The sequence below is a fragment of the Seriola aureovittata genome, chromosome 23, assembly GCF_021018895.1.
Source record: "Seriola aureovittata isolate HTS-2021-v1 ecotype China chromosome 23, ASM2101889v1, whole genome shotgun sequence".
NCBI lineage: Eukaryota > Metazoa > Chordata > Actinopteri > Carangiformes > Carangidae > Seriola > Seriola aureovittata.
The window spans coordinates 14,886,254-14,911,609 of NC_079386.1; the positions used below are offsets into that span (position 1 = coordinate 14,886,254).

The 25,356-nt window shown below is 39.9% G+C and overlaps 2 protein-coding genes across 4 annotated transcripts; one reads left to right on the forward strand and one right to left on the reverse strand.

The window, feature by feature from the left end:
• Positions 1–290: 290 nt before the first annotated feature.
• On the reverse strand, positions 291–14,140 carry khnyn (KH and NYN domain containing). 3 transcript variants are annotated; one of them, XM_056369573.1, is made up of 9 exons: positions 13,950–14,140; positions 9,507–9,764; positions 8,024–8,158; positions 5,475–7,243; positions 4,924–5,054; positions 3,935–4,031; positions 2,968–3,075; positions 2,177–2,278; positions 291–1,957 (listed from the first exon to the last, which is right to left on the reverse strand). In XM_056369573.1, the coding sequence occupies exons 2-9, from the start codon at positions 9,735–9,737 to the stop codon at positions 1,567–1,569; spliced, it is 2,964 nt and encodes a 987-aa protein (XP_056225548.1). In that variant the 5' UTR covers positions 9,738–9,764; positions 13,950–14,140; the 3' UTR covers positions 291–1,566. The 3 variants fall into 3 exon arrangements, with proteins under 3 accessions (XP_056225548.1, XP_056225547.1, XP_056225549.1); XM_056369572.1 differs by lacking the exon at positions 13,950–14,140 and adding an exon at positions 12,445–12,841; XM_056369574.1 differs by lacking the exon at positions 13,950–14,140 and adding an exon at positions 11,991–12,354.
• A 1,167-nt stretch (positions 14,141–15,307) lies between these two features.
• Positions 15,308–24,516, forward strand: ripk3 (receptor-interacting serine-threonine kinase 3). Its single transcript, XM_056369649.1, has 13 exons — positions 15,308–15,429; positions 16,833–16,995; positions 17,081–17,249; positions 18,095–18,250; positions 18,419–18,567; positions 19,036–19,085; positions 19,792–19,953; positions 20,056–20,138; positions 20,270–20,333; positions 20,793–20,857; positions 21,558–21,612; positions 21,748–21,947; positions 22,736–24,516. Exons 1-13 carry the CDS (start codon positions 15,357–15,359, stop codon positions 22,961–22,963), a joined length of 1,617 nt encoding a protein of 538 aa, XP_056225624.1. The 5' UTR covers positions 15,308–15,356; the 3' UTR covers positions 22,964–24,516.
• Positions 24,517–25,356: the final 840 nt, after the last annotated feature.

The window sequence follows — 25,356 nt, forward strand, 5'->3', positions numbered from 1 at the left end:
TATGAATTTGATTTATTTGCTAAAGATTTCATAATGCTCTGATGCTACAAATTATATTCACATTGATTGACTATGACTTAGAAATAAATTAAAACCATGTCCAGCTCAAAGTAAGTTTATTCTTTTTCCTCCAGTTTTCTAGATTGAGATGATTTTAAGCTGCTGATTCTGGGACAGCGAAAACAGAAACAAGTACTGCAGAGACACAGTGCAGCAGAAACACGTTCAAACCCAACAGCAACTTATTAGATTTTATTTTCAATCCCTTCGATCAAGAAATACTCTGATGGTCTTCATAAACCGATTTAATGAAACAATAACCAGCAGAACAAATACAAATACAAACAATACAAACATGATTATTGTATTTCACAATTGGTAAAATTTGTTTAAAATTGCATTTGAGAAGTTGGATTGAGGATCTGATCTTCAGTCACAGAGATGTCAAGGAAAATTTCACTCGCTTTCACCTTTTAGTTCGGTTTTCCCTCATGAAGTTCAGATTCCTCATCTAGGCACACTCTGGTTAAAATAAGTTAAAAATATATAATTGAGGGTACACAATATTTTATTCTAAACTTCACCTGGGCACCCCTCACACCCGATGGTCCCGATGGTAAACCAGCTGGTAGCTATAAAATCTGAAGTCTAAAAATAAAATTTTTCAAATATAGCAATCCTCTCTTAAAAATGTCACATTTAAGCACATGTAATTCTTTTCTTAAACTCAGTGCTGGGCCTAACAATAGTGAAGTACAAAAGAGAGAGTGGGAAAATGATGAAAAACACAACCGATGCACACCGCTTTTTTCAAGAGGTGTGTGGTCGCCTAATAAGGGCCAGTAAAACAACCCTGAGGAAGATGGCTGCCGTCATTATGCATCGGTTGCGCTTTTAAAAAGACATTAAATAAGACTTAAGAGTCTGCTAGTGGCTTTGTGAGGTTGTATTTGAGCTAAATGCTAACACCAGTATGCATCAGTAGCATGTTGATGTTTAGCAAGTATAATGTTTACTGTGTTCATGTGCTAGTTTGGCATGCTAAGACTATAGCGTTCGTAGCCTACAGGAGAGGCTTATGGGAATGCTGTTAGTTTCGCAGGTATTTTTGGTTGATATTACTGGACATATCAATATTTCAACCTGATGACGAGAGGTAAAAAGTCAGGGGTTCGGCGTGGGTGGGTCGAGGCCACTGAAGGATGAGCAAGAGTCAAGGATGTTGTTTTAGAGTGGACAGACAAAAACTGGTCGAGTAGGGTCCGACACTAGCAAAACTGGTCCGTCTCTAACAACAAGTAAACAGGATTTACATCATGTGTCATGTTTAGTACAGTCTCTAGGCTCTTGTTATAGGGAGGTATGCAAAGAAGAGAGAAACAGTGAGCGTCATACTTAAATTATGTGTGTTGGACTTTCAACAGAAAATTCCACCACTCATCTGATAATTTATAAGATCTTTGCACTGATTAACCAGTATGATTTGCTGTAGTTGGTTTGGAGGAAAATAATATTTGATCAATAGACTAGCTTAAGAAAAGCCTGCATGAACCCAGAGAACGATTTCTAGTCCTGCTGCTGCTCCAAGATCAGATCAGACAGCACGTTGATGTCTGTCTCTGCTGAGTGGCACTGCAGCGCCAGCGTCACCATGTTGTCCTGATCTGGAAACACCTGACAGAGCTGCTCTCTGAGGCGGGCTGTTTCCTCTGGACTCCTCTCAGCTCTGAACCCCAGTCCGGGACCTGCAGCTCCATGCTGCCGGTGTTGGTGTCCCACGTCCCACCCTCTCCCATGCCCTCTCCCTTTCCCCCGGCCCCCTCTGCTCGGCGGGTCCGGACCACCAACCAGCGTTCGGTCACGGAAGCTAAGCAGCTCCGTTTGGGAACGTGGAGGTTTGGAGGAAGGGAAATGCGTGGCTACACCGGCAAAAGAGTGGTTTCCTGGGTCAGGAGTCCTGAGAGGAAACAAAGAACTTAATTCAAAGAGCTTTCAGCAATATATAGACATTTTGTTATGAAACGACATTAATCACATAGAGGGGGGGGGGGTCTTTCTTGATTGAGATTAAAATATGCAAATACACATGCATTATAACTACAACATGGAGGAATACAATGTGTGTGTGTGTGTGTGTGTGTGTGTGTGTGTGTGTGTGTGTGTGTGTGGTTAATACCTGTGCTCTGAACGTAGAAAGTCATCCAGGTGAGGCCCTCCTCTCCCGAGGGGGTCGTCCGGCACCATGAAATGATCCCCAACAAACGTGTACTGAAGTAGTCTGAGGATGAGATCAGAGCACTGTAATGAGCTTTCATACAGGAGAGTGAAACCTCAGCTCTATAAAATATCTTTATCTTTATCTGAATTCATTCATGTTGATACTGGAGACTGCAACAGTATCTGAGCGCAATGCTCAATCCAAAACCAGGCTGCAACCAATGATAACTTTTACTATTGATGAATCTGTCGATTATAGTCTCAATTAATCGATTAGTCAGTTAACATAATGTCAGAAAATTGTGACATCCAGGTTTCCCAAAGCCCAAGGAAACATCTACAAATGATGGAGGTCTCTGAGCAGAACACAGGACGAACACATCTGAGGTGTGATGGATTCCAGACAAACCCCCAATTATTGACTCCAGCTTCAAGACTTAAGACTCTGAGTTCAGTTCTCACAGCAGTAAATCAGTTGTGAAGACATTTGCTGCTCTGACCAGAACACCAAACCTGGTCTGGTGTGGCATGTTTACATCTAAAGACAGATCAAAGCTTTTTGAAGAGGGGAGAAGATAAGAGTGGATTAACAAATGACTGCTAATGGCTCGGGGGTGGGGGTGGGGGGCGGGGGGTCCACAGGTCTCTTTGATGACATGCCATGACCGTTGTTTAACCTTTGGGACTACATACAGAAGAAGAAGACCATCCACCCTCTCCACCCTCTCATTATGTGCAGTCCTTTTCTACCTCTTTTTGATGATGTCCCTCCACACATGGGTCTCGTCTGAGAGGTCCCTCAGGTTGTCGTTAGTTACGATCACTCCGTCCGTCTTTTGCGCGTGCTGCAGCATGAATCTGAGGAAACAAGGGGCGAGAAGAGAAGAGAGATATAAAAGCAAACTGGAGAAGAAGCTAAACGTGTTTTCAAGACTTTGGCGCCCCACAGTGGTAGTCTCAACGCAACTGCCCCTTCCCAACACCTGACAACCTACGGGTGACTCTCAGCAGACAAAGGACGGTGTAATCAAACCAGACAGATTGTGTACTTTCAAGTGTGCTGTTGATGCACATTACTCTCCCACAATGCAATGCACAAAGGAAAACTGCTGCTCACAGCTGCAAAAAATTAAAATAACTTGTGGGTAGTGGTGAAACGGCCCCAAAAAAATCTTGGAAAACAAACAAACAAAAAAAGTATTACATTATTTGAAAAACATTTGGGTTTCTATTTCTGAACTTCCATTGGCAGTAGATTTCCAAAGCTGACATCCAACGTTACAAATATCATTTTCTATTAGCATGAAATGGTAAAGTATGTTGATGTTTTTGTATACTAACTTCTAAAACAGCATATTATGAAGATTAGTATCGTTATTATTGTTCGGTACCCCAACTTCATTTGGATTTTTTTCATGTTTTAACAAACAAAACAATAATGCAATCAGAATGATTTGAAAGATGCTACTGTATCACTATGTAAAAATTATGACTACAGCAGTTTCGACACTTTCACCGGAGCTGCACATTGACAGAAGCCAGTGGTGGTGAGAGGGTTTCTCACTTTCACACAGATTTTACAAGCCGGTGATCGAAACTAGTAGCTTTCTGTTTATTCACTTTCTGCTCTAACCTCTGCCTCCTGCTGTTACAACACAGACACCATGTACTGACAATTACACATCTTATCTCATCATTTAGGCGGGAGCCCAGCTACCTGTCGTCATACGAGCTGATCCTCTTGCCCTGGACCTCTCTGGAGGGGGTGTAGGAGAGCAGGCCCAGCTTCTGCAGCTCAGTCAGATAGTGCTGCTCTGAGAGGCAGAACAAACAACACTGTGTTTAGTCTGCACTGGAGGGAAAACACACACCCACACACTCACATATTGGCCCAGCTCAGATTTGTTTTTCCCGTACATGTGACTCAGAATCAAATATAAGCAGCAGTATAACTCGCGCTCACGAGCCAGTGAGCACGAACACGCACACATGCATGGAGGAACAGAAGCATTTGTCATTTTAAAACCACAATATGTACTTCACAGAGAATATGAGGGGATTACTGCGTCACCCAGAACTACACTGGAAACAGTTTTCCATAGCATTCACAATGTTTAATAAAAAGCTGGAGGAGATCAACTTATTGATAAAGCTGGAGATAAATTAGCTCCAACCAAATAGGTAGGGATCTATTTAAATAAACAGGTGTATGTGTGTGTCTGTGTTCTGAACTGAACTGAAAACATTTGTTGATTATACAATTAGTCGATTAGCTGATCTATAGAAAAATTATTCTGTAGCCATTTTGATAATTGATTAATTTAAGTTTAAGCACTTTTCTTAAGCAAAGATGCCAACGGCTCCCTCGCTCCAGATTCTTAAATGTGAGAACTCGCTGTTTCTGTGTTTGTCTGATGTGATTGTAAATTGATTTTGCAGTTTGGACTGTTGATCAAACAAAAAAGAAATGTTCAAAGATATCAGCTTGGGTTTTTGGAAATTGTAACATTTAAAAAAATAATAACTTCTGACAATTTTGTTACCAAAGCACTTACTTACTGTGATTGAAAATTAAATAATCACAAAATCAATTCATTGTTGCAGCCTTAAGGTGTATACACCATGCAAACTATTATAATACTTTTAGTTTCTATAATATAAAATATTAGGTTTAAAACATACTACATGAAGGACAGGAAGTGTTACCTTTGATCCGGGGGTCGCTCTTCTGTCTCCACTGTGGCAGGAGAGCGCAGATGTGACGATGGCCTCTGTCCCAGAAATGCTGGATGGCAAGAGCGATTCCTCGACAGGAGAAGAAGTGACCCAAACCGTGACTGTGGAAAACGTGTGGAGTTTTATAACAACACAACAGTGATGCGTCTCTTCACTCACAAACAATCTTTGGAAGAATCCAGTCAGCAGCTTGGAGAGAGCTCATCAACCAACAGACTAAAGTTTCAGTGGAGCTGCTTCCCAATTAACATTAATTAATTAATTTAAATAACATTTCCAGAATCAAGGGCAACATAATATGTAAATGAATGGACAGATTATCACCCATCCTGGATTAAATATTTTTTTAAATGTCAGAACAATCCTTTATATTAAACCGTGTACTTTTCCTCAAAGAGCAAATGGGAAACACAACTTAAATGTCCATCCCATATTAACCCCATTTAAAATAAACCTATTAAGACACACACATTAGAGAGCGTGTACGACACGACTTCCCCTCTCTTTGTTGTAATTCCCACCTCATGGCCACGTTGCTCCCGTCAATGATGATCGCCCTCAGTTTTGGGGCTCCCGGCTTGTCTGCGAGCTTGAGTTCAAACGGCGTCTGCAGTCCCTCCAGGAAACGCTGCTCGCCTGTCACCACCACTGAAGAAGAAGGCGTGAAACCCCGTCTTTCCCTCCATCGGGTGGGAGACGAGTCGTTCCTGAGGAAGATGTTGGGCTGAGGGGCTTGAAGTGTTTGTTTTACAGAGTTGGAGGATTGGGGCTTTGGATTTAAGACCTTGGTGTGAGTTGAATGACTTTGTTTTGAGGTGGATGGATTGGGCCAGTACATGATTTGGTCATACTGTTTGTGAGTTGGGAAATTGGGTGGGGGATCTAGGGATGTGGGATAAATAGGCACGGGTGGTCCTTTGACTTCAGGCAGGATGATCTGGCGTGGAATATGTGACTTTGAAGGCTGGTGTCGCTTTGCCGGCTGGGGTTTATCAATCCAAGGAAACAAATCTGCCTCTGCAACAGCAGTTAAGTTGGGCAGTTCTACCCATCCTTCATCATCGGATTCTCTCTTTTCTTTGTCCTCTGGTGGTCCAAATTTTGGTCCGTCTTTCTCCAGCACCACATCATCCATCTCTCTTGGACCCTCCCTGAAGTCTGTCTCTTTGCTCCCCTCTCTCTGCAGCTCCAGGAGCAGCTGGTGGGTGGATCGATCGGGCAACATGTTGTAGACTTTGGCCACTTTGTGTTCGGTGTACCCACAGCTGGCTGCAGCTTTCTTCAACACTCCCAGGACGAAGTCTTCCTCGTGTCCTTCCTCCTTTTCCTGTGCACTACCTCCCTCAAAGTGTTTTGTGCATCCTGCCGCTCCATGCCCCTCTCCTTCACGAACTTCTCCCACCTCCCCATTACACCTTATCGCCTTATCTCCTCCTGCTGCTTCTTCGGCCTCCCTGTGCTCCGTCTCGCAGGGTCGGTTCCTCTCGCTCTTATTCGGCATGACACCATCTTTATGTTTTGGCTCTGCGCCACCTTGAGTCATCTGCTCCCGGTCGCTGCGATCCTGCTCCTGTTGAACCAAGTCCAATATCTGTGAGGCCTCTTTAGGTCCCGTTCGGGCAAGTACTCGTTTCACGACATCGTCTGTGTACCCCATGGCTGTGAAGAACTTCAAAAGAAGCCAAAACTCCTTGTTTCCCATCGACAATTTCCGCTCCTGTTCTTCCTCCCCTTCAGGCCCGTCTTCTTCTTTGTTACCTACTGTTTCCCTCCTCTCTGGCTGCCCCTCCTCTCCTACCTCCTGTGGAGAATGTGTCAGTCTTTCCTCAGCACCCTCTGCTCTCCCCCGGGCGCCTGCAAATGCGGCTGCAATGTCTTTTCCTGAACCTGCAGTCATCCCTTCAACCCACTGATCATTAGTGTTGGAGGGCTCAGGGAGCGTGTGCGTAATGGCAGAGGGTTTGTCCCATCTGTCCTCCGATTCGTTTCTGTCTGTCGCTGCCGCCTTCGGGCTCGATACAGATCCCGATTCTTTTACCAAGTCCAGCAAGATTTCCTTCACAGACCCTGGAAGCACCAGAAGATCCAGGGTGTGCCTGTCCTCCCATTTCTCAACCAGAGTTTTGAAGGCCCGGCGTGAATCCAGGGACTCACCGCAGCCTCTGTCCCCGATCTCAGAGCGTTTGGACTGTGTGCCCTCATATCTATCCACCAGATCGGTAATAAGGGAGTAGGCTCGCACCACCGGCTCCGCCAGACCTGATATAAGCAGGGATCCCGGAGAGCCAACCTGGTTTGGTGAGAGGGAAGCAGAAAGACATCACTCTTAGTTGTCTTAATGTCAGCAAAATAAAGTCTTTTAACTCTCTTATTACATATCAATATTGTTACTTTACTTCTACTTTTACCACTCACCTCCATTCTTATACTGTCAATGAAAACTCTAACAACGTGATACACAGAGTCTGAGGAACTGATCAGGTACAAGTTTATAAAAACCCTTCGGTAATCACACCCTTTTTTCTATAAAGGGGTAAAAACACTTTGATAAGGGATTTCTAAGGAATTTGAAGTAGTAGTAGAAAAATAGCAGCTAATAGTGAAAAGGGAAGTTGTAAAAAGGTAACAAAATTTCCCTGAGTACTATATTTACATTGTCACAACACATCTTAATAATAAAAAAAAAATTCCCAGTGACAACATCACGGTTTTACATTACGCGGCAGCTGTTACTTCATAAAGGATGTAGCTGATGATGTAACAATGATATTGACTAATAATGTAATTTTTTTCAGGAATAACAAGAATGTAATCCCAACATATCACATCGTTAGTCAATATCATTATTCCGTTATAGTCATAGATGGCACTCTAAGTATGAAGTACCCAGTGGTTAGTGCTGATGGGGGATTTGTACAAAGCAGGAGGTGAGTAATAATTCATCAGAGTGCTATACATAGAAGAGAAAATCATGTTATAGGGAGGATATGAGAATTTAGGAGCCTTGTCTCGTCTTAAATCTAAATGGTATGAACACAATCTAGAGAAAGATCCAAAATCCACCACTTACCAGTATATGTGCTGAGGTGCTTTTCATCAGGCAGTTCATGAACAGGCCTCTGGCTCCACAGAAGACACAGTGAAGGAACCCGGGGTAGGAAACCTCCTGCTGCTCCTCCTGGTTCACGACTCCTTTCACAAATAACTACAGGGTGGAAATATTTACCATCATTACTGTGTTGTTAAACTACTATGGTACAGGAGGTGAAAGTACAGTATTAGTGGACAAGATCTAAATATTATGTCCCTGTTTTAGGAAAGAAAAACATTAGTTTATGGTCATCAAAGTTCATCATATAATATCACAAAACAATCTCAATGTCCATTTGTTGTTCTGGAGCTCTTAACCGTATCACTTGATCTTCAGTTTGCTCAGATGTTCCAACTCTTTATCATTCTATATTTTTATTGGTATTATAATGAAAAGCTTAATATTCTACACTTCCATGACAACTGAGCAAAGTCCATCTGCCACTGAAGACCATGTGATGTGGTCAGAAGCTCCGGAACAAGTGAGTAAGTGGCCCTTGACTGGTGATTTTGTGAGGTGGAGGACCAAGTTTGTAAAAGTGTAACTGAAGATGGTCGAACAGCTGATGTAAACAGAAGGGTTACTACAGCGGGACACAAAATGAGCACAAGAAGAAGCAAAAAGGACCAATAAGAGACAAATCCCCAAAGAGATGCAAAGCCGCTGCGAAAAGGAATAAAGCAACCACAAAGACCCTCAAATCCACCAATAAATATGCACAAAATGACCACAAAGAGAGACAAGATGAGCCCACAGAGACAAAACAAGCACAAAGAGTCACGAAGTCACCGCAGCAGCCACAAAGAGATGCGACATGAACACAAAAAAAGTGCAACACGACCACAAATACAGACAAAACAAACAACTAAAAAGAAATGCAGTGATTGTTACAGGAAGTAGACCTGCATATGGTTGTAGTCAATATGTGCGTGTACCATGTGATTACTGGTATGTATTGTTTTATTACTGCATGAGTGATGTTACTCAGCAGAGCTACAGCCATTGTTGTGACCAAAAACAAAACTTTGCAGTTCAGTTTGTAGTCGCCTACTTTTGGTTATGAGTTACCAGAAGTGATTTTCATCTTTTGTTGTCAATCACTCTGACTGCATTGGACTGAAACTCAACAGACAGGTATTAATCAACATTTAAAAACCCTGGATGAGTCACTTCTGAGGAACTGCAGACTCGACACTATCAGGAACAACAACACGACTTTAGTGATACGGCAACTTTTACAAATCAAGGTTTACTAACTAATAAAGAATCAGGAGTAATGTAAAACAAACAAAAAATACAGTAATAAAGGAAAAGGAAGAGTAAGTATAAAATAGGGCTGGTAAGGATAAGTCATTTTAAATGGTTCTAGCAATGTGGCCACAATTTGTTGAGCAACGTAACCCAAAGAAATGACTCATCTCTTGACTAATAGTGTAGTAAAGAGCTAAGAAATACGCCTTACTTTGGCAGCTTTCACATTGTTGCTCTGCCCTCGTAGTTTCAGCCAAATCTGCCCGTTGTTGCCGTGCGGCAAATCATCCGCCCCGATCCCGAACGTCACCATGAATATCCGCTCCACGGTGCCGTGCAGGGTGGCCAGAGATCCCCGCAGCATCCCAGCACACGTGAACTCATCCTCCACCTCAGGTTCTCCACCAACTCCTCCTCCTCCATCGCTTCTCTCACCGTCCATCCCTCGTTCCTGTATCAGTCGAACATACTGCGAAAAACACATTTTAAGAATCTGTTAGAATGAGTTTAGACACTTTGGTGACAAGAACATAAACTGTGTGACGGCTGGTATTTTAATCAACGCTATAACATAATTACAAGAGATGAAATTAAACTATTTAATCGTCCATTTTGGAAATTAAATTAATCATGTTGTCTACAAAATAGTGACAAATAACTTCCTAAAACTTTCAAATCAAACATCCAAAATCCAAAGATATTCAGTTTACTGTAAGAAAAGCGACAAAGAAAAGAATCAAAACATCAAATTTAAAAGGCTACCAAAAACAAATATTGATTTTGCTTTAAAAATTACTTAAACAATGATTTAATTTTAGAATAATGTTTCTGTCAATCAATGAATCCAGTAACAATCGCAGCTCTAATATCAACCGCAAGTCCCGAGGAGCCCTGGTGTAATTTCCACATCTTCTTCCCCGTTGTTAGAAACAAAGCACAGACTGTATAATGCACAAAAAACACCCGCTTCCACACTTGTAGCTTGTTTTCTTTTGCGTGGATGTGATTTGTGTTTTGTTTTTTCTTTCTGTTTCAAGGTGTGACAGTGTGGCGCTCACTAACAGCATGGGTCGGCGGTACGGAAGCTGTCGTGCTCCCGATTCAGATCGGTAAACCCGTGCACGTATTCAAGGAAGGACCTCTACATTCTATAGTGTTTAACAGTTATCACTGAAGATATCGACTGAGATATTATAGACTTTGAGTATAATTACAAAGAAGTTGACGGGTCTTGTAGTTGCACACTTTGCCAAGTTGATAATACAGCCCTGCTTCCATCATGTACAATAAAATGCTCTTTTTAAATTATATATTTAAATTTACATTTTTTAAAATCAGTCATTTATGTATTTATATTATATATTTACGATACAAACTGTAACATAATGTGTCATTTTATCCATTTTACTTGTTATTCTTATATATTTTCCTTATGGCTGGTTGTTGTTCCTTGCATTGACTCAAGTATGCCGATTCGTTGCCTCTGACATATAACTACTTTTCCTGTGAGTTTTAAAGCTGTGTGTATGGACTGGGTAAGCTGCAAAGGTACTGCTCTTCTTAGGATAAATAAAGTTGTTTGAATCTGAATAACTGTAAGTATTTCTGCACATACTTTTCAAATCACTGTATGTCTTTATAAAATGAGTAAAATGAGCATACAATACGCATGTTCTGTATATCTCGCACTTTGAGCGGGGAAGGACAGAAGAAAAACAACAGCTTTGCTACACAATTGTATATTCATTAAAAAAAACAAAAAAATTAAAAACTCTCTCATATTTATGTTTTACTGTGAAGTATTGGAGAGTTTTACCTCTTCTACTCGCAATAAAACCACCAGAGAAATTCAGAGGGAAACTTTCTCTTTGGTTGAACAGCTCACAGACATGACAAAGGTCACAGGGGTCACAAAGGGTCACAAAGGTTGTGAAGGCCTGAAAAATAAATAAGCCTGTGATTTTTTGTGTTTGTTTGTTTTTTTGGGGGGTTATGTTTATATGAACGTTATGAAACCTACTTACCAGTACTAATACTACTTATATGAAAATTGTGCTCATTGCATGTGTGTTTTGTATATGTTTGAAGTAATTTTTTGTTGGATCTAATGTTGTATGTTGTAACTTCCTCATTTACTGTAAGAAGTGTGTGTGCAATGCTGACTATACAGTATGTGCAACGCTGTGCAGAACTTTCAGGCACATTAGATGTTTAGATCCTTATCCATCATGTAACACCATGATGGAGGCGTATGATCGGCCCGTAATTCATTCTGCGAACACACAGCCAGAGTCATAAAGAACTACTGTATCTTCAGAGAAAAGAAGAAACAAGGAGCCCTGCAGCAGATGTCATGACACCTGCATGGTTTACTGCACTTTCTATGAAAATAAGTGATAAATAAAAACTATTTATGTCTTTATTTTAGCTTCCTCACTGTACTTTCAGTGCCTTAAGCTTCTGCACAGTAATGTACAGCATTTGAATACAGACCACAAGAAGAGCAGCTGTTGCTTTATAAACAATAAACAATAAAACAGTGGTTTACACTTGTATTTTAAAAGGTGCATCACATGTATAATCTTATTTTGAAAAATAACTATACCTGTCATGATAATATAGTAGAGTAGCAGGATAATAACTTATAGGGCAGTAGAAGTGTAATGGAAATAATTCAAACACCTGATGTGCATACCTTTGCAAACTCCAACACGTAAAGTAGGCCGCGGTGTGCCTCCCTGCTTGCAGCCTATTATTAATATACTGGCATATGATCTCTAACTTGTTTCACTGGGCCGGGCAGTGCAGTACAACAGCTACTTTAGCAGACTCACATAATATATATATATTTTTGCTACTGCGAGTCCCCCAAACACATATAAATCAGTTTAATCTCCAAAAAAGACATAAGAAAAATATATTAGAAGCGTCCAAACACGGCCTGTGGAGTATAATTTGGCGATAGTCTCAGTATTGTGAAACGTTTATCTCAGTGTAAATAGAGACACTGAATGTGTTGTTGTCAGAAACAGAGCAGGAAATAGAGACACTCCGCCGTTTAGTTTAGAATAGCAGACAGTTTGTGTTTTTAAAAAAAAAAAAAAAGCATTAAAAGCGTAAAATATCATCTTTCTTTATCGTTTTCTTACGTGAGGTCGACTTCAAAGTTTCGTTTCCAGAGGCAGCGCAGCTCGCTTCAGTCTTCCGCAATCCCGCAAAAACAACAACAACAACAACAACAACAACATGTACCAGTATCAAAGTTCAACATTTCACGCCGCGTAACGTTACAAAGTAATCGCTCCGCGGAGGGAGAGGGACGGAAAGTGACCGAACAACGCCGCCGCTGCTGCGACCAGGAAGGAAGAAGCCTCCTGCTGCTGCTGCTGCTGCTGCTGCTGCTGCTGCTGCTCCTCCTGCGGCGGAGCTGGACATCATTACACCCATGGAAACCCCAAGACAAAACCGAAACTAAACGAAACACACACATACGCACACACGCAGTTTATCGCAAAGGCAGGGCGGAATCGTGTAGCTGGGTGCGAAGGTCATGTTGTTTATGTAATACCGTCGCATATTTCTTAGTCAGCCTATAAACCCCCCACATGCGTCTTTGGACTCTTACACCACGTGAAAATGTATTTTCATGAATCAAAACATTTTTTTTTTCAGGGTTTCTGTGCATTTTATTTAAACATAAATTATAGCAAATGATCATATCGCTCAAAAAAAAAATGTAGATTCAAATTTTACAGCTTTTATATTTTAAAATATGTTTTATAAAATGTTTTATTGACTTTTGCTCAAACTGGAGCTAGAGGGGATTTCCACTGACGTCACATGCGGGGTTTTTCTGTCTTTTTTTAAAAAACTGCTGGTTGACTCAAGGACACACACGGTTATACAGCAGACTGTGTGTAACACTCCGCATTGCTCTCTCAATATCTCCCAGTCCAGTAGAGATTTATCTATTCAGATATTCAGGTTTTTTTTTTCTATTTACAAAACGGTTTCAGAATCTGTCTGACTTGATGTAGCCTGAAGATAAGGAGTCTGCCTTAAACAGGAAGAGAGACGTCACCTCCTTCAATACATCCTGTCTTACTTTGTTTGGGGCGAGAGGGCGGGTGAGGGGGGGGGGGGGGGGGGGGGGTAAACTGGATTTTCAAAGGGTGTCATTTAAACGATAAATCTGACAATTTTCTTTATTGTCAACAAAGTCATAAACACCAAAACCAGATCAATGAATTGGTTCTACCTCGTAAAGTATTGTCTGTGTAGATCAAAGAGCTCCACTGTTGTCCTAAAAGGCTTCAATAAGCCACACATTGTTATTTCGTTACAGTGAACATGAACACATTCACCATGCCGCTGCTTCAGACACTCACCAAGACCTATTAATCCATGGCTGAAAATAGTCCCCAACAAATACTGCATTTAATTACTAAAATTTCACACCAGCTTATTTATCTAAACAACAGGTAAACAATTATGTGTGTGTGTTTAAAAGAAGCCTCCACTGGTTTAGCATTAACTCACAGTGGACCTTTAAAACAAGAAAGTATCAAAGTCAATGCAGCAGAACCAGAGAAATCGTCTATTTTATGGTTTCTTGTCCAAACCTGATGCATACATTACCCACAACGCACCTCACCTGCTGACAGTTGTCTCATCGGAGTGTGCAGGTCGTGGCTAATGTCACCTTGATCCTCCGGTCTCAAGCAGTTACATGAGGAATGGCCTACAGAGGTCAGGTGAAGTCACCTGTTTCTCACTCCACACTCACAGAGTTTTATCATCTTCAGCCTTTTAGTCAGCAGCCCCGACCGACCCTCGGGGGTCTCTGGGTCTCTTCTCAGAGACGCAGCGCCACCCACTCCCCGACATCTGTAGGCAGAATAAGTGGAGTTCCCCTTTAACCTGAGTCTGAAGTTACAGTGGTGATGTAATTTCAGTACACGCACACACACTCACACTTATCATGTGACTGTAAATAAAAAAAAAAACACTCACCTCTTGGTATTACACCATAGGATTGGAGTGTGTCAGTATATTTGCTATATTTGCTATTAATATAATGGAAAAGTTATGTTTTTTTAAATTTTCTGATTAAACAATTAGGATTTAAAAGATATTAAAAGTAGATTTTGAGCCACCTTACAATTGAAATGTATCTATACATTCAGTATCTATAGTCTCTGTAGTTAAGTTTTTATTAACAATCCTTATTATTATACAAATTTGCAATTAATCACAGTTTAACTGTGACAGTGCAGACAGGGCCTTCAAGGCTTTGCCCTGTTGATGATCCAGCCTAAACCTAAACCTAAACCTCCCATTTCCTGTTAGTCATTTTAGGACTCTGCCCTCTGCTGGTGAAATATGAAATAATCTTTTAAATCTGCTCTAGACTGTTTTTTTGTTAAACATTAGAATCATTTTAGCCAGAAAAAGCTTGTGCCTGTGACGTGAGATTCAAAAACACTTCATCGCGTATTGTGGCCCTGATTTAAATCCAACTGGACAAGTAATCAAAACAAGGGCATAGTCAATAACCTTAAAGGTTAACTTAATCATGAAATAAATTTAAAAAATTGCTGTAAAATTGTTATTTTTATTATTCAGAGCCTCTTTTCTTTTAAAATGCGAGTTTGGGACTAAATAAAGCTTCCATACATCTGATTATCAGCTTTCTCATAACAGCAGGTATTTAAAGTGTCACTATCTCAACTAACACCCACACTGAACTTCCCCTGAGTGGAGACATTAAAATAAACGTGACTTATCTTATCGCCAAAAACCCAGAAAAATACACACACATACTCAACCATTAAATCAGACGAGGAATAGTTTTAAATAAAAAAAGAAATATATATATATATAAAAAAAAATGCTGTTGTCATGGTTGTCACTCATGCACTTTTTAGCCGAGCAGCAAAGAAGCAGAAGTAAAAGAGAAATTTATGGGATGGATCTGGGCTGCACGGTATCACTTCTGCTTTTTCCTGTTTAGATGGAACAAGAAGAGCTGCTGCTGCTGCTGCGAGTAGAAAGTCACTGAATGAGCAGGAGGGTTTTTACTCTACCTCCGTCGACATGTTTGAATAATGAGGAAGAAGATTATATCCCTACGGGTGAGTGGTTCCCCTGTTTTTGAAAAATCACCTTGCTATTCTTATGAGTGTTTTTTAGTGTCTATGGTATTTATTTCATCCGGAAATTGTTGTACTTCGAGGTACTTTCTACCTTTAATGTTATGTTGTTATTCATATGTCACGCTTCAGTGATTTAGACATTATCGTTTGAGCTTTAAAACCAACATGGGAAGTGTTTAGTGTTCAGGGGGGTCTAGAAAAAGCAGGTAGCTTATTATTTAATGTTACACAATGCAATACAACAACACAAACTTAGTTAGAGTTGGATCAAGACAGTATGGATCAAGAAAACTTCTAAAAACTAGAGTTAACTATCGTGGCAGGACTGCTGTAGTTTACAGGTGTTTTTATTATTTTGTCCACTCTGAAAAAAACATGGTTTCCTGTAGTCTGTGTAGGTGTATCTGTCGATGTAGTTGGTTGTAGGAGCTACAGCATGTGCTCCTGTGTGAGATATGAAACCTTTGTGCATTTAAAACTGGGGAAAATAATAAATAAAGTAAAAGGGAAAAACTACAGCTCCTCTGAAGACGTGTGTCCTTTTTTTGTTTTTGGCGAGTTAAGAGTCAGAACAGACAGAAGAAGAAATACTGCCATAACCTGCTTTCATCAACTGTGGCTCCTTTTTTTTCATTGTTCTTTTATTATTTTCTTAATTTATTGTTGGACTGATACTGTTTTCACCTTGAGAACCTGTTTGTGTGTCACCATGGCAAAATGTGATCAAAGAGACTCCTTCATTAACGGGAACTACCACAGAGATGTTTTTGAGTTTTGAGTAGCCTACTTACCAGGCGTTTATAGACTACGTCTCTCTGTCTGCCTGTCTGCCTGTCTGCCTGTCTGTCTGTCTGTCTGTCTGTCTGTCTGTCTGTGGACACCATACAGTCACAGTGTGTTGCTGATATCATGATAAAGGCAAAGTTTTAATATTGGGTGTGGTCCGACCCATGACAACTCATGGGTTAGATTGCCAACATGTTGACGGGGGCTTAGAGCAAGATGGTCTCTGGTTTACTTCCTGAAATGCGGCGAACAAATACAAAGAGCTACATGACACCTTTGAAGGGTAGATGAGTCGAAGGAAGGATTTTTAAATCCAAAGTTGAAGAGAAAAGACGATGACGATGTTATATGTTATTTAAGTCACTTATCAAGCCAAAATGTCCGGTTTTATAAGTAAATCTATTGGTTACAAAGCAAACAATAGGAAGGTATCACCACAGACTCTGACATTTTCATAGACAGTTCAAGATTATTGTCATCAGTACAGGAACCTCAGGAATCTATACAGCCTTTAATTTCTTATACTAAGATAAACTTACTTTAAAAATATCACAACTTTAGAATGTCATTACCTTGAATAATCTCTCCTCCTCCAGTGAATATGGCACTGTCCAGCTATTCAGCTTCAGAGTTGATTGGAGAGTCCAACCTCGGGGGCTGGAAGGTGATTGGCTCCGGGGGGTTTGGACAAATCTACAAAGCCAGGCATCATCGGTTGTGCTGCGATGTGGCCATTAAGCTCCTTCATCACGATGACGGGTGAGTAGTTTACAAAGATCTTCTGTTTGCTGCAATCAAAAGAAGAGGGGATTACTGACAGCACAAACACAATACACACTCACAGGAGCAGTTCATCTTTGCTGCGTGAGGTGGACATGATGAATCGAGGAAGAAACCCACATGTTATTCAGGTCCTCGGGGTCTTCCAGGGGCGACTGCCCAACGCTGGGCCGACGGCACACCTCGGTCTGGTCATGGAGTTCATGGAGAGAGGGTCGCTGGCCTCCCTACAGGTAACCTGCATGGTTGATCCGCTACTTTGGTCCAGGCTGAAATATCTCAACAACTATTGGATGGATTGACATGAAACGTTGTAGTGACCTTTATGTTCCCCAGAGGATGAATCCTGCTGATTTTAGTGACCCCTCGTCTTTTCCTCTATCGCCACCATGACATTAATGTTTGTTTTTTTAAAAGTAAAATGTCTGACAGGTATTGCATAGATTGCCATGAACTTTGGTAAAAATGTTCATGGTCCCAAGAGGATGAATCCAGATCATTTTGATTATCATCTGAGTTTTTATCTAGCACCAGCTGTAAGTAAAAAACTTAAAATACTGGAATATCTCCACATCTACTTAATGGTTTGACACAAATTTTGGTAGACATTCATGGTCCCATGAGTGTGAATCCCCTGATTTGTTTGAGGTTGACATTTTTGCTTTTTAGTAAAATGTCTCAACAACTACTGGATGGATTGACATGAGATTTGGAACATGCGCTCATGACCCCAATAGGGTGAATTATAATCACTTAAGCTTTTCATCTACCACCATCATCACCTGAAAATACAGATATAAAGTCTATAAATACAAAAACTAATACTTAAAACTGGCTTTTATGAATTTAATCCATTATTAATAGGCTTCTGAATAAAGTGTTGTTATGCCAGAGTTTAAAGTGTCTTGAACGTGAGTGATACTCAAAATGAAGAAAATGAAGTCATCAAACAAATAGCTACCTACTTGCTACTTACATCAACTTATATACTTATATATATATATATATATATATACAGTATCTGTATATAGTAGAAAGAGAGTATGCACCTCACTGCTGTTCTCTTGTTCCCTAACAGGAAACCTTATGTGGAGCTCCACCATGGCCGCTGGTCTTCAGACTGGCTCACCAAGTGGCTCTGGGTATAAACTTCCTCCACAGCCTCTCCCCTGCCCTGCTCCACCTGGACCTGAAGCCCAGCAACGTGCTGCTGGACTTCCATCTCGAGGCAAAGGTGAGTCCGTGGCTTTCAAGAGAAGGCCAGGTCTTTGTAAAATACCGTTGCCGTTGAAACAGTCTGCCATTTTTGTGTTGTCACTGCAACTTTTGCTCTCTAACTTCTCAGCAAGCACTTCCTTCCTCTCTGTGCTGATTTTCTTCTCTGTTCCTCCTTTCTCTCCAGCTTACAGATTTTGGCCTTGCAAGGTTTTACAACAGTGTCTCCCGAGCTTCGAAGAAGGACAGCGAAGAGGAAGGAGGGACGATCAGCTACATGCCACCAGAGGCTTTTGACATATCCTACAGCCCTACACGAGCCTCTGACATCTACAGGTACAAGGGCATCGAACTTGTCACATAAGAAGTAATAGCACCACCTAATTTTAGAGTGACAGGTTTTACTCTTGGGAAGATACAAAAAGGATGAAGTAACAAGAATAACAGAGTAATCTGCATATTTTTCACAAGGGTGATCTAACTTAACAGTGTTACTAAGTGTTGATTTTTATCTTTGTAGAAATTAAAGCTAAAGCATACACTTTCTACACTATTAACACTTGTTAAACACAGGTTCAGTCTTGGCAGCAGCAGTATATTAAGGGAAACTGGTTCCAAGCATTTACTGCATCATTCAAATTTCCAGGTAGTTAGGTAACTTCCTCATGTGACAAACTGCACAGAAATGCTTAGCGCTTTTTCTTTTATCGATGTCACTGACTGGATAAAAACAAAGTATTACAACCAACCTGGGCGTGATCGTTGTTATATAATGGTGTGTCATCCTCTCTGCCTCTCTTTCAGCTATGGTATACTGCTGTGGTCCATCGTCACAGGGAAGCAACCATACGCAAGTAAGTGACAATTACGTTTCTTTAAACTGCCTGTCCATCATTGTCTGACACCTTCTGTCTTGCTCTTTGTTTTTCTTATTTGAGACGTAAGTTATTTTTTGCACGATGACGCACGTTGCAAGAATGGCGGGAATTCACATGTGCAACCACACCTACTCTTTCTTTTCTTGGCTCTTAACAAAAGAGAGAATAACCAAAATAAATGTTGTCCAGTTTTAGATTATATCAGGCTGAGCCTGAGCCAGTGTTGCCATCAACTCCGCCCCTCCCGCACATCACTCCTGGCTGTTACTTTAAAGCTAGCATGTGTAGGATTATAATATAAATATTTTGATAATTGATTAATTAAGTAAAAAAAAAAACAGCTTCAGTTTAGCACCACCAGGGGGCGCCAAAGTATAGAATGTTTAGATAAAATTAAAATAAAAATACAATGCTGCCAAATGTTCACCAGCTAGTCAGTAAATTTGTCTACCTGCCATTTGGTGCTGGACATTGGGTTTATCAGAGTGTGTTTGTTGTACACTTTGTTATCTAATCTATTGTTAATATAAAGATATTGATGAGTGCAGCTTTAATGTAAATATAAAGAAGTACTGGAAAATAAGCATCCATGAAAAGTCTTAAAATATTTTTGGGTACATTTTCAAAAAGGACATAGTGTCGCAAACTTCTAATACCCTTTTTAATCTTTCCTTGAATGCAGATGCAATGTCCAGCATCGTGCGGTTTCGCATCCCCCAGGGAGACCGTCCATCGCTGGAAGAGATCAGGAGCCAGGCTGCAGGGCGTGCAGGGTTGACAGGGTTGATGGAGCTCATGATTAAATGCTGGGAGGCAAGACTCAGCCAAAGGCCCTCCTCATGTGGTAGGAAAACTACCTTGTTTACGCGCTAAAAAATACGTAACTGCCGCTAGAATCTTACAGATACAGTTCTACTTCATACTTCATACTTTATGTTGTTGGCAGAGTGTACAACTGTAACAGAGGACCTGTACAAGATGCACAAACATGGAATTAATGATGCTGTCCATGAAGTGCTGAAGAAGCTGGTAAGTATCAAATCTCAAATCTCTCAAAAACACATGACACTGAAAGGCTGTAAATTTTTGACATGACACAGCAAATCACTATTTTTATTGTTAACTCACGCCACTGCCTGATTCACTGTTCCTCTTTCCAGGACGAAGGAGAAGAAGAAAGAATGATTGAGCAGGTTCAAGGAGTTCATATCACTCAGGCTTCAGGTTTGTTTTCTTATTAAACTTTTGAATATGATTTTTTTTCATGACTTTTCTTCCTGGGAGTTAAATGAAAAACCGCCAGGTCTGACCAGGTTTAGCTTCATATTTAGCATACAGACAAGAAAGTGGTATAAATCTGCTCATCTAACTCTGCAAGTATTAGATAATTTCTAACAAGTCCTAACTGTCTTCTAACTCTTGGTGCTTGGAGTTTGTAATATTTTGTAATCATTTTCTCGATAACATAAAGAAAAGTCCACTTATTAGCCTTTCCACAACTTTCAACTCCATTTAACGCTAGGACAATGTCAACGCTCCTCATAAGGTAGTGATAGGATTTGGTCAAAACTCTATTTGACTAAAGTATGATTGAGTCTGTTAAAACCAGGATTAAGATTGCTGAAACCTGAAATCTCATTTTAACAGCAACAGTTTTCACATTTCATGTTGTTCAATTTGCAGCGGATCCTGGAGTTGAAGCTGTGAACATCTGTGATCATGTGCCGACAGGACGTCCACCAGTTCAGGTGAGGTTAAGAAAAGTCAGACTGTCGCCACATTGTTCGGGCTCTTTCTAGCACAGAAAACATTTTTCTTTTTCAGAAATATGAATGTCAACTGACTCACACTGTGGTCTGTGTGATTTTTTTTTCTTATGCCACAAATTGGTCAATACTGTGCTGTTTCTGCACATGCAGAGGCCGCATGTTTTTTTGCAGCCTCAGGGATATGTTACATGCATCACTTCCTGTTGTACTCGGGGAATTTACATAGCAAATTTAAAAACCTTGCTTAGAATATGTAGTTTGGATCAAGGTCAATCGGTGATCCCATACGTAAATGTACATATATTGAATTGCCATATATGAAATATATCTACATATAATATAAAATTGCATATGCATATATGTAAAGAATTATACTGTATATGAAACCTATTAGAAATTGGAACAATTTCATATATTGACATATATGTCTAGCCCATACAACCTACAACTAAAACCCATTAAAACCTTTAATTCTTAATTAGAGCCTATTTAAACCCTTTAGGAGAGTCAACTATCTTGTCAATAATTATAGTCTCTATTCCTAATCATTTTAAAGAATTTCAGTTTCCGACATCTTTATCTTACAGGTTAAAACCCACTCCCCAGCAGGAGTCATCATATCGGCTAGGCCACTGATACAACCACTAACAAACAGAACTTCTACTTGTTTTTATTGCAGGAAATGGCTGGCGGTTGGACTGCAAATCTAAGAGACAGAGCATCGACAGTCAAAGGTAAACGGGAAGTTGGTGTTGAAGCTACATAGAAACTCCACCACAAACAGGGGGAGAGAAACTTTCAGTTTATGTTTCAGACGAAGAAATCATCCATGCTGGCATGTGTTTTAACATAAGTGTGTTCCCTTTCAGACCAGCCTGCACCTCCACATACAAAGGTGTGCCATGTTGACCAGGCCCGCTCATCAAGAGACTATGATAAAATGAAAGTGTCCTCTGTATGTCCCATTGGTTCATCACCACCGCCTCCTTCGACTAAGAGGTCACCTCCAAGCAGAGCGGCGGACAATCCCCAAACGGCTTTTAGGCGAGGCATCTCTTCACAGTACCAGGTGGGTTTTTTTTTATTTGTCTCACTGCATTAACAATCTAATATATTAATGTAGGAATATATAAGTAGGGAGAAAATAATAAGAAATTGGCTGAAAAGGAAACAAAATTCTGCTGCAGGATGTTCAGTTGCTGGTAAACAAGGTACGTCAAAGAAATCCTATAATAATAAGAATATAGCACCACAGTGACAGGTTCAGACAATGAAGGTGCTTAGACATTGATTGCAAATGAAATCAATGCAAAGAAAAAGAAAAGACAACGTGGTACAACACATCCAATCAAATTCTTAAATGCAAACAATAGGGTCCTGATGTTTGAAAAGTATCAAATTTTGTCACAATCTCCTGTTCGTCTTCTGTTCCTCAGTTACAGTGTTGAATAATGGCCAGTAAAGTGTTTCTGCAGAAAATTATGATGTCATAGCTAAGTTGACCTTTGACCTTAAGGATATGAAATTCACCATTTTATCCTTATAAACATTTGTGTTCAATTTTGCCATAATTAGCGTATGAATTCTTGAGTTATGGCCAAAGATGTGTTTTTTGAGGTCACAGTGACGTTGACCTTTGACCTTTGGCCACCAAATTCGAATGAGTTCATCCTTGAGTCCAAGTGGATGTTTGTGCCAGATGTAATGAAATTCCCTTCAGGCATTTCTGAATTATGATCTTCACAAGAATGTGACGGACAGATAGTTTAGCACACATTTTTAGTGCTATGTTCTAGTGTTGGACTCTTTTATACAGAAAAACAACTTTGAACTCTTTTATTATTTTTGTATCTGCAGCGTCAGTTTTCCAGCCCCGTCCCTTTCCCCTGCGATCCTCCCTTGGCACGTCAGGTCTACATACACCTCAGCAACGTAACTGGATTTCAGAACGGCAACAACAACATCATGCACATCTACGACGCAGACCCGTTAGAGAGGAGAAGGCACCCAACGGCGCCATCCAGTGTCAACCTCCCGCCACCACACCCAGGAAGCTGGAAGGACAAGACGGGAGGAGTTGGCTGAGCTCTCGTGGAGCGTTTGGATTTAAAATTCTCTAACTTACTTTTACAGTTCTCCATAATTGGTTTTATCTTAATCTTTAACTTAATATTTTCTGTGTTTGCTTTAAATCTGAGCAGGATTCAGATAGCGTTTTAGTTTCACGCAGGCTTTTAAAATTATATACCTGTATATATTTTTTTTTAATTTTATCAGACTTTATTTATTCTGCTTCTTCTGTTTGAAATTTTTAAACCAAAGAGCAAAACCTCACGCCTCCCTTTTACCCTCTCAGCAGTATAAAATATGAGCCAAGCCTGATCATATGGTTTTGCTTTTTCACCAGCTACAGTCGACAATTTTCCAAACCATTGTTTTGATACAGGCCTTTTGAATATTTAATGGGATCATCAAGATATGTGTATAGCTATATAAATGTATATATGCTGTGTGTGTTTTTGGAAAGTTTTTTTTTTAACTTGCATTAATTTTGTTTCCTTTATACGTCTTTACATACTTGTGGAGTGCAGAAACAATGTCCAAACCCGTTGAATTTTTATATATATTTTTCAAGGATTTTTTTGTTGTATGTATTTTATAATGAATTTTCTAAGACACAAGACGAAATGATGCTGCCATAAAAACTTGGCATGTTGGATTTGAATACTTCACGCATGATGTAGCTTCAATGAAGTTTCCAGTATACAGAAAAAAGCTGGTGTGACTCTATAGTTTTCCTATTGTCAACATATCTCAGGGAAAGCAAAAAGCAACCAAAGTGTAGTTTGTTCATGACTATAAGAAAAATACACATTATCAGCAGACTTGTCTTTTAACTCTGATGGTACTGAAGTGCAAATAAAAGAGAAACATTAAGAACATGGTGATTGTAGTAGCTGAAGAAAAGTACGGTTTATATTATTCTGATAACTTAATAAATTCTACATTTGTACTCAAATGTTTTTGTGGTTATTATATTTGTATTACACTTTGTTTTGTTTTGTAGCGCACTTGTAAAATTAGTGTCATGGCCTTATTTATTATATATATATTTTCATATAGAATATAAGACCCACCCCTCACCATAAAGATTTTAGTACAGTCCTCAAATTCTTATGTCAAAATTTTTATTTTGGTGACATGTTTAGCACCTGTGGTTTGTGCTCTGTAAAGTACCTTTCCTTGTGTTGTCTGTTAATGAACCTACAGTGTCAGTAGGTGGCACTACTGTTTTTCTTTTCAGCTGTGGTGTTTACCTTACATCTACCCATGTCTTCTATTTACTCCAATCAAATCACTATGAGTTCACCAGGGAATTTCATTTTAAGAGACAGCAAATGCAAATAATGAACTAGACACAGGCTAAATTAGTATGATTTTATATCAATAATAGCAGTATCTAAATAAAAATGAACTTATATGAATATCAATGTCATGGCTATGAGTTTAATTCACAATGTTGTTCTATGTGTGAATTTTATATAATTGTTACTTTATTCTTGTTTTATCCTTTTGTGAAGCACTTTGCTAAGAAAATAAAAAATAAACAAATAAAATAAAGCTTATTTTTATTAGTATTTGATATTTTCTCTGATCAGATTTTGATTTCAAAGAATCAATACTTGTTACATGGTGTCAATCTAGTTTTGGAACCAGAGCCTTCACACTCTTTTGTACTCCAGACACGAATCTCCAAAGTGCTAACACAGGCCTCTGCTGTGCGCCGGGGCGTTGGGACTAATCAGTTGAGACGGTCCAGTGTGAACTCAGCAGGCTTCTGGCACCAGAACCTCTCCTTCGCTGCCAGCCCTCCATCTGCCACCGGATCCACTGCAGAGAGATGCATGGTCGCTGTGCATCAGTGGGGACGACAAACTCACACAAGGATATTTGTATAGTTTAAGACTTTTATAATAAATGATAATATGATACCAACGCAGTACTATACATGAGAAAAATAAGTAATTGTATACGGACACTTTTTGAGTAAAAGTCTCTGTTGGCCTCTTTACTCCACACAGCAGGGAAACGCACTTCTTACAGAACAACCATCTGTGATCGAGTGATTTATAGAGCGTATGTAAAGTATAGTAGAGGTGCTTTGAAGGCCACAATAGTGTCAGCATTTACCAAGGACACGTGATAAGCATGTCAAATAACTAAATGTCAAGCTGTTAGGTTAATGACCTGTACCATAATACGCTTTTCATAAATTATATAAGGTGTGTTATGAATAGTTAACAATCAAGGGCTTAGCAAATTTACTAGCCTGAAGGGAAGCTGATAAAAGAGAAACTACAGAGGCTGAAATGCAACTGTGATGTTAATTGCAATCATTTCAAAATCTGACTTTAAATAACTTAGCAGAGATTCTTTGTATGCATCCAAAACCAAGAGAAAATTTTAATGTATGATTA

Coding starts and splice junctions, on each gene's coding strand:
- khnyn (XM_056369573.1), bottom strand. CDS start 9,737: ATGGACGGTGAGAGAAGCGATGGAGGAGGAGGAGTTGGTGGAGAACCT. Junction 4,032..4,923: donor GAGCGACCCCCGGATCAAAG/GTAACACTTCCT, acceptor TCTGCCTCTCAG/AGCAGCACTATCTGACTGAG. Junction 1,958..2,176: donor TTTCTACGTTCAGAGCACAG/GTATTAACCACA, acceptor GTTTCCTCTCAG/GACTCCTGACCCAGGAAACC.
- ripk3 (XM_056369649.1), top strand. CDS start 15,357: ATGAGCAGGAGGGTTTTTACTCTACCTCCGTCGACATGTTTGAATAAT. Junction 18,568..19,035: donor CGAGCCTCTGACATCTACAG/GTACAAGGGCAT, acceptor CCTCTCTTTCAG/CTATGGTATACTGCTGTGGT. Junction 21,948..22,735: donor GCATCTCTTCACAGTACCAG/GTGGGTTTTTTT, acceptor TTGTATCTGCAG/CGTCAGTTTTCCAGCCCCGT.